The sequence below is a fragment of the Sciurus carolinensis genome, chromosome 15 (genome assembly GCF_902686445.1).
Source record: "Sciurus carolinensis chromosome 15, mSciCar1.2, whole genome shotgun sequence".
NCBI lineage: Eukaryota > Metazoa > Chordata > Mammalia > Rodentia > Sciuridae > Sciurus > Sciurus carolinensis.
In genome coordinates this window covers 45,159,405-45,171,309 of record NC_062227.1, presented here as the reverse complement: position 1 = coordinate 45,171,309, position 11,905 = coordinate 45,159,405, and the positions used below count along the sequence as shown (strand labels likewise).

Genomic DNA, 11,905 nt, shown 5'->3' with positions numbered 1-11,905 from the left:
TGACCCAGGAATGGACATGAGAGAAGGAAGTGAGAAGGAGTCTCAATCATTGGAGTGAGAGAAGAAGAAAGGAGACTTAGTTCACCTCTTCTCTTTGAACTTCAAGTTATTGTCATGAAAAATGGGCAAGATAAACTGTACTTGTAACCAAACTGATGAATAAACATATTGATGAGTGCTTGGTGCAAAGTTCTTGAACAGTACTTCTCAAAAGCTGGTTTAGGAATTTCTGTGGTTTCTAACTATTTTCTTGTATTGATATTTAGACTGTGACAATGTTCACTTTTTGGTATCCTTTCTGAATTACCATAGTTAAGGCGAATATCAAGCCAAAATGTGATGGGTTAATGATGAGATTTCTGAAAATTAATTATTTGTTGTATTGCTGAGGATTGGATTTAGGCTCTTGTATATGCAAAGCACGTGCTGTACCACTGAGTTACCATCCCAGCACCCTGAAATTAAATTTAGCTGTATGAGTAATACATGAACATATTATTATCATAAAAAATGAAAATATAGCCTATAGTCCCAGCGACTTAGGAGCTGAGGGAGGAGGATTGCAGGTTCAAGGCCAGCCTCTACAACTTAGGGAGACCCTGTTTCAAAATAAAAAAAACAAAAAGGACTGGGGATGTAGCTGGATAGTAAAGCACCCTGGGTTCAATCCCCTGTACCAAAAAAGAAAAAAAAAAAAATATATATATATATAGAGAGAGAGTGTGTGTGTTTAATGGTTCCATTTGATCCTCTCCCTGAGACCACTATTAATGTGTTAATGTATTCTCCAGACCATTTGTCATTCAGATACTTGTGAATTCATATAAAGTACTTAAAACAAATGTTATATTGTACTTTTGTTTATGCAAGTTTTAAAAAAGCAAATCTATCATATCTGAGATTATTCATCTTTTAGACTGCTATGTGTACTCTGCAACATGGATGTGTAATGTTTATCCATTTACCTGTTGTGACTGTCCCAACTTTTCACTAGTACTATGTTGGATCAAATACCTAGCATATAACTCCAGTGCAAACATACTGATGTTTCTCTAGCATTGATAGCAATTAGTGAATTTCCACAGAAGTGCATGTCATTTATTTATATTTTAGTTTATTTTCTGAATCTTGTTTCTTTTTTTTTATTTTTTTTTTTTAGATGTTGATAGACCTTTATTTTGTTCATTTATTTATATGTGGTGCTGAGAATCGAACCCGGTGCCTCACACATATGAGGCAAGCGCTCTTCCACTGAGCCACAACTCCAGCCCCTGTTTCTTTTTTATATAATTCTGGGTCTGGAATCTGATACAGAGCAGCTGAGAAAGAATTATGTTGCTGAGGCTGAAGATGAAGTGCAGAAGTATGGGTCCAGCTATCTGAGGGAGAGAAGGAGTTCGGGTTAGCCTAGAGCCATTTCTTTCTCAGAGTCTTATGCAGAAGTATGGTTTCCATCTTCATGTGTGTGATCAGGATATCTGATTGTGTCTTTTTCACACACACACACCTACAAAGAGCTCATGACTGTTTCGATGTAGTTAAAACATCCAGGAGCTACTAGCTCCTTCAGAGTACAAGAAAAATGCCAGGAGAATCATGACCATGTGCTTCTGGAGGTATAAGGGGGCTTTGTTTTTTGTAGTCTCCCCTGGGAACAGGAATAATCTGTAGAAATAGGCAGGTAGTCCCAGAAACAGGGATGAGCAAAGTTAAGGACACAAAGACTTTATGTTGCCTGGCTTCTGGATTTCAAGAAACTTGGTGTTGACAATAGTGTTCAGCACACAGGGCCAAGTAGTAGTCATGAAAGGCAGAGCTCACATGTATGATGGGTAATTCTGTGTGGGGAGTAGGCAATGGCTGAGTCTGGGGAAGAAAAATCAGTCAAACCAGTGTCAACCACAGGGACCCCTTGAAAGATTGTCCCTAGCATCTGGCTTAGACCTTAAAATTCCCACAGACTGACTAGTGGATTGTTATTTATTTATTAATTTTTGTTTCTGGGGATTGATCCCAGGGCCTCACACAAGGAACGCATGCTGTATCACTGAGCTACACTCCCAGCTCCTTATTGGTATATTTTGCACCCACCCCACCCCCCTTTTTTTGACATGGTCCTACTGTGTTTCCTAGGCTGTCTTTGAGCTCCTGAGGGACTGGAACATAGGCACATGCCACCAGTGAGGCTTATATGTTGTTGTTTTTTATTTATTTATTTATTTATTTATTTTCCTACAGTGAGGATTAAACCCGAGGTCTCAGCATGCTAGCAAGCGCTCTATCATCTGGTTACATTGCCAGCCCTTTAAAATTTTAAGACGGGATCTCCCTAAGATGCATAGACTAAACCTTGAGTTTGTGATACTCCTGCCTCAGCCTCCTGAGTAGCTGAGATAATGGAGTAGTTTTCAATGTAATAATCATGCAAATAGTCTTCCAAGGTGACTGCACCAATTTAAATCAATATGCCCACCCATGTAGTTATCTATAATAACAGCTTATTTTGCAGAGACAGCGTTCCCCAAAAGGACTCTAGGCCCGACCAACACAAGCCCTGCCTTTAGTGCTGACCCCGCCCACTTCCCAGGCACTAGCTTCGGCCCTACCCCTTCCGCCCGGTGGTCCCGCCTCTCGGCGGCGCCTCCTTTCCCAGGGCTAGTAGCGGGAGGGGCGGGGTGGGCAGGCCGTGACGTCACTGCCGGCCGGACGCCATCTTGCTGGTTTGCGGAGGGACTTGGATGTAGCGGCGTCGGTGGTGAGGGCGTGGGGAAGGGTGGGGTGAGGGGGCGAGGCCGCGACGAGCGCGGCGAAACTCTCCTCCCCTTGGCCCCACCGCGTGGGACGGCGTGAACGCGGTTTTGGAGGGATGTCCGCTTTCTCTGAGGCGGCGCTGGAGAAGAAGCTGTCGGAGTTGAGCAACTCGCAGCAGAGCGTGCAGACCTTGTCCCTGTGGCTCATCCACCACCGCAAGCACTCGCGGCCCATCGTCACCGTGTGGGAGCGGGAGCTGCGGAAAGGTGAGTCTCCTGCGCCTCTCGGCTGCTGGCCCGCCACTTGGCGGGTTTCCTGGCGCCCCGGGGATCCTGTCCCCCTCCCCCGGTTCTCGGCTGGCTCCCTAGAGGCCCCCGGGGCCCGCCGACTCCCCAGCGTCGGGAGAGACGTCTTCGTACCCTCGCGCTGTGGTCCGTGAGCTTGGAGGAGCAGCGTGCATCGCGCTTCCTGCGAAGTCGGCGCTTAGTACCTATTTATTGAATAAAGAAGTGAATAATACTTTTATAAATTCCACTAATTTAACGCAGGTACAGCAGCAGGAGCTTGAAACTCTGCACCCAGCTAGGGCCAGAAACTCAAGCTTTCGATATCCCCCCCCCCCCAAGTTATAATAGAGGATGGGAGGGAATAGATAGGGAAATAGAAAGGAAAATATTGGGAATTATTTCCATAGTGTCTAGGACATATCAACCTAGTCTTGTAAAATTAATGAGAGATCAGTTTTAGAACTGAGAGTCTAAAATAAGAAGACGCGTGATGCAGTGGAAAGAGCCCCGACTTTGTGGATTTTTAGAGGATCTGAATTGGTAAATTTCTTTTAACCTCTATATTGTAGATTCCTCACCTGAAAATGAAGGGGTTAGAGCTAGTGATCTAAAGGCCGGTTTTGCTTTATGATTATATGCCTCTAGTACAGTGTTTTTGTTTTGCAGAACATTTGATAGCGTTCCTGTAAATAAAGTGAACTTTTTTGAACCTCAGTCTCGATAAAATATCCAAAATCATTTCACTAATGCAGAGCACCTGAAAAACAAATTATGTTAGTGTGAACGGAAAGAAAAAATTCCCCATTTCCACTTGCTTAGTCTGAGTTTGTATCTTTATTCCTAATTCATCGGGTTGAGTGGGCCCTCTTATTGTTTTAGACATCTTGATGGATATGGTGATTATTAAAGTGTGAAGGTTTTAATAAACTTATTAATCAAAATAGATCACTACTAAGTGGCCCTTGTGAAAGCCAAAATATGGTGATAACTGTATAGAATGGAGACAGACTGTGCTTGTCTTGTATATTTACTGTGGTTAAGGAAATGTCATCCCTTAGAAGAAATTGAGTTACAGCCCTGTTTCTCAGTTTATGTAGAAGTATATGTGTATTGACTTTGAAGGAGTGATTCACCTATGAGTGGACAAAATGTTTGAGAAACATTGATATAAAGGTCTTCAAAGTAGCTGTGAACTTGAGAAGTCAGGAATTGACTTTGTTTCTACAGTACTAGATTTCAAAATCAGCACCAGGTTTATCCTTTTGGGGGTTGGGGGTGGGGAAAGCATGTAGAAACACGAATAACCAATAAGGTTTGATACCCAGGCTACATTAAGAACTGTTAGAAATTAATAGAAAAATGACAGTACTGTTTATGGACTTTTCACAAGAGGAAACCTGAATGCCAACAAATGATACTTAGTAATGAAAAATAACCAGCAAGGTATCACTTTATGTTTATCAGTTAGGCAAAATTGAAAAGAATGACAGTAACAAGAATTGCTGAGGATGAAGAGAAACAGTAACTTTTATTTATTTATTTGGTATTAGGAATTGAACCCAGAGTTGCTTTACCACAGAGCCACATCCCCAGCCCTTTTTATTTTGAGACAAGGCCTCACTTAGTTGCCCAGGCAGGCCCCAAACTTGAATTTGAGACCCTCCTGCCTCAGCCTCCTGAGATGCTGGGATTACAGTTGTGGGCCACCACACCCAGTGAGAAACAATAACACCACACTGCTTGGTGGAAATGTGAAAAGGTAAAATAATTCTGGAGGTCAGTTTAATAACCTCCAATGAAGTTGAAGGTACCCTTTAACTTAGCAGTTCTCTTTCTAGGAATATATCCTAAAAATGAGTACATGCTACAGAATTGTTTTATTGCAGCTTTGTAACAAAAATGGAAATAATTTGAACATTCTATTAGAGAATGGGCAATTACTTTTTTAAATGCATACAATATAATATTGTCCAACAGTTTTTATAAATGAACTAGAGCTACATGAAAGGACATGACTGAATTAAGAAACAACAAACAAAATCTTGAGGTAAGAAAACAGTATAGACCAGTATGCCATTTGGTAAAGTTTAAAAACATGCAAAATGATACTCTTTTTTTTGCTTACACGTACATGTAAATATAATTAAATCATGAATAGCAGTGTTAACACTATATTCCAAGATAGTAGTTACCATAGGAAGAGAGGAAATGGAATGGGATTTGTGCTAACTAATGTTCCATATGTTTTAAAACATATATAGGTACAAGCCCAACACAGTAGTACCTCTCCCAGTTACTTGGGAGATTGAGGAAAGAGGATCACAAGTTCAGGCCCAGTCTGGGCAATTTACAAAGACCCTATCTCAAAATAGAAATAAAAAGGGATGTAACTGTAAATTTTGAAAAGTCAAGAATTAACTTTGTAGTGGTAGTGTTCTTGCCTATTGTGTGAAGCCCTAAATTCAATTCCAGTATTGCAAAAGTTAGAAAAGGGTATAAACATGGGAAAATGATAAATGTGCTGTTAACTGGATTTAAGGATGTTTCCATCTGTTTTAAGTACTTCATAATTAGAACAAAATAAGGCATATAAATAGATGCTTTAGGAAGAGAGTGGCGATGGTGAAGATAGTAGTGGTGAACATGCTGCTGCTGCTGCAGTTCTTAAGTTGGTCTGGGTTAGTCTGCCAGGAGTTTCCTTTCCTTGACATACAGACTACTTTTGCTGGGTACCTTTGTGTCCTCCCACTCCCTGCAGTTTTACTTGTCAACTTCAGAATTGGGAGTCTCCTGTAGCACAATGATAATGGCAATCACATACTGATTGTGTACTAGGAAACTATCTCTTCATGCTTCGTGTAGACTGAGGGTGTGTGTCATATTAGATGGTGGGTTTCTTTGTGTTGTTTTCCTGTTTCAGTTTTTAGCTTTCTTAGCCCCAGTAGACTACTTTTATTTAAAAATATTTTTTTAGTTGTCAACGGACCTTTATTTATTTATTTATTTTTATTTATATGCAGTGCTGAGAATCGAACCCAGTATATCACGCATACTAGGCAAGCACTCTACCACTGTGCTACAAACCCAGCCCCCCACCAGACTACATTTGATGAAAGTTTTTGGTATTTGTTGAATTCATATTCACTAATAAGGTTCTAGGTTAGATGCAGGTTCTTGTGTACTGTTTATTTTTAACTGCTCTGTTTTATTTGGTTTAGAAAAGTAGAAAGTTAAAGAACATTTTTCATTTGCTTTAAAAACATAGTGATATAAGTCATTGAAACAGAAGGATTCTGAGTTGACAATTCTGTGGCCTCTATATTGTTTGATAATGTTACTTCTATCTCTTTTAGAGTTAGAACTGAACAAGTAGACAATGTTTATATTTTCTAAGTTGTATACTTAAAAGGATTTGATGTTTTCAAACTAACTGTGAACTTAATCATATTTTCTGCATCTTTGAAGATAATTGTCAAATTATATTCTGGTTACTTAACATTGTTTCATTTTCCTTTTCATAGATTTTTCACATTCCTTTCCAATAACTAGATCTGTAGTATAAAGTGATTTTTGTAGCATTTTGATGGCAGTCAGTAGGCTGATTAAAAAACAAGACAAGTCATTATAAAAGATGTCAAACAGGTATAAATTCCCATTGTAGTCATTGCCCAACTTCAACAGTTTTAGTGTTCTTTAACATCTGAAAAAAGTTACTTAAAATATCAAATATTCAAACTGTATTTGTTCTCTTGGTTATCTTGTTCTTTTTCTTATTTTTAGCCATTTGTTTGATTCAGGATCCAAGTAAAGCTTCCTTATTACAATTGATTACCATATTCCTTAAATCTCTTTACATCTGTGTTTTTTTTTTTTTTTTTTCATTTTAAACTTATTCATTGAAAAAAATCAAATTGGTTATCTCATAGAAATTTCCACAGTCTAGGAATTTCTGGGTCTTTCAGGTTTGAGGATTCCTTTACTTTTAAAAATTATTGTGGAGTTCAGTGTGGCGGTACACACCTGTAATCTCAGCTATTTGAGAGGCTGAGGCAGGATCACAAGTTAAGGCCAGCCTGGGAAATCTACTGGGACCCTGCCTCAAAATAAAGTAAAAAGGGCTGGGCTGTAGTTCAGTGTTAGAGTGCTTGCCTAGCATGAATCAGAACCTGGATTCAATTCCCAGCACTTGGGTGGGGGTAACTATTGAGCATTTCAGGGTTTTTTGTTTTGTTTTGTTTTTTTATGTAGATTAAATCTATTGGCAGTTACTACACTAGAAATTAAAACATTTAAATAATTAACTTACTAAAAATGACAAAACTAAATTGATTTTAGGTTAACATAAAATAACATTTTGAATGAAAAATAATTATATTTTCTAAAAAAAAAATAGAGAAAGGAGAGATTGTTTTACATTCTTAAAAATCTTTTTTGTGTTTATGATGCTGGTCCAGGGCTTCCTGCATGGTAAGCATGCACTCCTCCACTGAGTTATACTTAACCCCTGCATATCTTTATAATGTCTTAATGGAAAACAGTTGGATTCTCACGTATGTTTCTGCATCCAGTCACACATCACATGACCTCTGGAAAACACCACTCTGTGTTTGAGAGAACAAGAGTAAAAAAAGACAAATGATAACTTAGCATAATTGTGAAAGAAGTTCTAATGTCAGAGACCCCTTGAAATAGACCTGAGGACCCCCAGGAATCCACAGACTATTTGTTAAGAACTAGATAATTTCCTGTAAATTGTTGATAAGATCAGGAGCCTAGAATATTATGCTTTTCCTTGAGTAGTCGTGTTCCCTTTCAACTGTTGATTCCCCTCAAATCTTAGTGAATTTATGAAATTTCCCTTTGACCTAAAAATGTAATTTTCTTTAACTTTACTTACCTATAACATAAACTTAAAAAAGACTTGATATCATTTTGCTTTTGGTTAAGCAAATTACATTGAATTTCTAATAAAAGTAAAGGTGTGTTTGTACATAAAACAAACAATATGACTGTTTAATTTTGTTTTTTTTACAAAATGAATTTTTATTCAAAATGGACAAGTAGACCTTTCCTCTGTTGGTTTCCTTTATTCAGAAAATAATTACTGAGCTCCTTCCTCTGTTAATAGACTAATAATGATTCAGCAGATAAAAGACACAGCTATCTTCATGAAGCTTATGTACCAACTAGGGAAGTAGACTATTAAATAAGTAACAGTACAGTAATACAAAGGAAAAATATGGTTGGACATCTGGCTTACTTTAGAGACACTGGGAAGGCTTCCTTTTTTTAAGTTTTGAAGTATGAGTAAGTAGAATTTGCTAGAAACTGCACAAAGAATATAGACATAGTGTTTGCTGGTGCTTTAATCATTTGAATGTATATTTACATTTGACATTTTATGTAGAACATTTTAATTCAGAAATCATTTTTGTAGCAAGGTTTTACAGTATAAATTTTAGTTAAACCTTTAGTTTTTTAATGTGTGGAAAGAACTTCAAATGGTTTAGGATATTGTAATCTGTTCTTCAGAATACTTTAAGGTGATAATAATGATTAATTTTTTTATTTCTTCACTTCCTTGTCATGTAGACTTTTTTAGTCATTTTTTTGTTTGTTTTGCTTTTTGTTTTTGGTACTGGGGATTGAACTCAGGGGCACTCTACCATTGAGCTATATTCTCAGTTCTTTTTATTTTTTTATGTTGAGATAGGGTCTTTTTTTTTAATTGTAAACAAATGGGATACATGTTGTTTCTCTGTTTGTACACGGCGTAAAGGCATACCATTTGAGATAGGGTCTTAATAAGTTACTTAGGGCCTTGGTGAATTGCTCGGCTGTTCTTGAACTTATGCCCCCTGAGTTGTTGGTATAACAGGCTTGTGCCACTGCACCCTGGTTTTTGAGTTATGGGATGACTCATGGCTGCTATCAGGTGCCGGTTAGTCTTGCTGTCTTTCTTAGAGCTTTTCTTTAGTCCTTTCTCTCTATAATGAGAAACTGAAAAAGTTTACCATGATATTGTAAATGCTTGGATTTTTCAGGTATAGTTTTTAAACTATACTCATGTTTGATTAGGTAATTGTATGCACAGTTAAGTTTTAAGTAATCATCCAACTTTGTGTTATATACATCTGTTTTGTCAATTTTTTCACCACTGTGACCAGGGAACCTGACAAGCACAATTTTTAGAGAGGAAAGTTTATTTGGTGTTCATAATTTTAGAGGTCTCAGTTCATAGATGGCCAACTCCATAGCTCTGGTACAGGTGAAGCAGAACATTGTGGTGAAAGGGTGGGGGCAGAGGAAAGTTCTCCAGGACATGATATTTAGGAAGCAAAGAGCTCTCCACTGACAAGGACAGGGGCAAGACCCTAGTGACCCATCTGCCCTAACCACAACCTACCTGCCTACAGTTTCTGCCCAGTTAATCTGTTCAGATGGATCAATACACTGATAGATTAAGATCTCATAATCCCATCATTTCACCTCTGATCGATCTCGTCTCACACATGAACTTCTGGGGGGCACATTAGAGCTAAACCATAACATGAATCTTATTTGGTTCTTGATTCCTCTACTAAGAGGAAAGTGTTAATTCCTTAAGTTACATTCCAAAAAAACCTTAAAGTTGAAGAATTTTTTTTTTATTTATTTAGAAAAGTGGTCTGAATTGGTCAGTATTTGTGATGGCATATTTTGGTTTGATTCAAGTCACATTATTATTTTTCAAAGAGCATGGCTTAAAAAAAATCTTAGGCATTTAATCCTAAAGGTTGTCTTTCTCCATCATTTGCTCAAATTATAAGTTATACTGTGTTCTATTTTATAGATTATTATTTGGAACAAATTACATTTGTTTGGGTAGCCAAGGATTCTATTTTTGCCAAACTACAAAGAAATTTAGTTTTCTTAATACAGTATTAAAAAATATTATAATACGTGTAAAGGTTGATATGGGTCATCCTTTTTTTTTTTTTTGGGTGCTGGGGATCGAACCCAGGGCCTTGTTCTTACAAGGCAAGCACTCTACCGACTGAGCTATCTCCCCAGCCCCCATATGGGTCATCTTGACTGTGCTACAAGGTACCCAAGACATTCCGTCAGATATTTTGGATGTGTCTGAAGGTATTTCTGGATAAAATTAACATTTGAATGTAGATTGAGTGAAGTAGCTACCTTCATAATGTAAGTGGGCTTATCCAGTCAATTGAAGACCTGAATAGAACAAAAAGGTTGACTGTCCAGTGAATAAGAGAAAAGTCATGCCCGACTACCTTGTAGCTGGGTCATTGTTTCTTTCTTGCTTGATCTGAAATACCAACTGCTTATTATCCTGGGGCCCAGTTTATAGCCTTTAGACTGACACTTCTGGTTCTTAAGTCTTTGGGGTTGAACTCATCTTCACTGTTTGCTCTCTTGGGTTTCTCATTTGTCAACTGCAGAACTTGGGATTCATCAGCCTCCGTAGTCCCATGAACCAGTTCATTATAGTAAATCTCTATCTCTATCTCTATCATATTGGTCCTGTTTCAATGGAGAATCCTGAGTAATAGCTGAGTAAAAATAATCTGAACTCCTAACATTTACTAACATTTAATCATTAAGTCAACTGTATGTGTTTCTAATTTGATGGTTTAGATGGCATTGTTTCTATTTTATACCATCAGTTTGTTGATAACTTAGGATTCCTTTCTCTGTCATGGACATGAATGTCCAGTGACAGATGAATGGATAAGCAAAGGTGGTATATCCATACAGTGGAATATTATTCAACCAAAAAAGGAACAAAGTACTGATACATGCTGCGGTGTGGATGAACCTTAAAAGCATGCAAAGCAAAAGAATCTAGACACAAAAGATCACGTCATATGATTTCATTTATGTGAAATAATTAGAATAGATAAATCTGTATGATAGAAATTGGTTGCCAGGTGATAAAGGAGACAAGTGGGGAGTGACTGATTAATGGATGTGATGGGGTCTTCTTTGGAAGTGCTGAACGTGTTCTAGAACTAGATAGAGGTGATGGTTATACAACCATACAAATGTACTAAATTCCTTGAATTGTATTACTTTAATTATATTATGTGAGTTTCAACTTAATATCAAGAATGATATTAAAAACCTTGCACTTTTATGAATCTATGTACTTTTTAAAAAAATTTTTTATTTTTTAGATGTTGATAGACGTTTATTCATCTATTCATATGTGGTGTGGAGAATCAAACCCAGTGCCTCACAGTTGCCAGGCAAGCACTCTTCCACTGAGCCACAACCCCTTCCCCAGATTTTTTTTTAAAAAGTAAAAATATAAGAATACACAACAAAACTGTCATATATTATTCAGACATCCCATTCCTCAGTAAATTGATGCATGAAAATATTCGGATTCAAAGATGGTAGAGATATGAAAAAAAAAAAGGAGGAAAGTCTCAATGGAAAATTGAATGATTGCTTCTATTGACTTTGAAAAATTTTCTCAGCTTCCCTTTTCCACCAGTAGGGGAGGTTGTCTGAAGTTTGATGTTAGCTCCAGTCCAGTTGGTGCTGGACCTGTTGGGTGGGTGAGCTGACAGCAAGATGCCTTCACACCCTCTTACAGTCTTCCCACCCATTGTAGCTGGTCCCTCCCATCCCTGCACACTTCAGGACTCACTGACCTGGAGAGAGCCCAGTTCTCCCCAGTTTCTTCAACCGGTGCTCTTCCCAGGAAACTGTCCCTAGTCTCGGGCTTTCCATAGGCTTGCCAGACCCAGACTGGCCCACATAAACTCAGCTGCAATCTGATGGACCCGGGCTTCAGCTTCCCCAGGCCTTGTTTTGCTGCAGTCCAGAGATCTCAATGCCCTTTTTACTAGCAGAGA

The 11,905-nt window shown here is 38.1% G+C and overlaps 1 protein-coding gene and 1 pseudogene across 1 annotated transcript in view; one reads left to right on the top strand and one right to left on the bottom strand.

Annotated features, from left to right (window-relative positions):
* Window positions 1-398: 398 nt before the first annotated feature.
* Window positions 399-2,038, bottom strand: LOC124965374 (membrane progestin receptor gamma-like; annotated as a pseudogene).
* Window positions 2,039-2,715: 677 nt separating this feature from the next.
* Window positions 2,716-11,905, top strand: part of Rprd1a (regulation of nuclear pre-mRNA domain containing 1A) — a 65,036-nt gene continuing 55,846 nt past the window's right edge. The window contains 1 exon segment of the mRNA XM_047526608.1: window positions 2,716-3,017. Within this exon segment, the coding sequence (XP_047382564.1) occupies window positions 2,867-3,017 (151 nt within the window). The 5' untranslated portion in view covers window positions 2,716-2,866.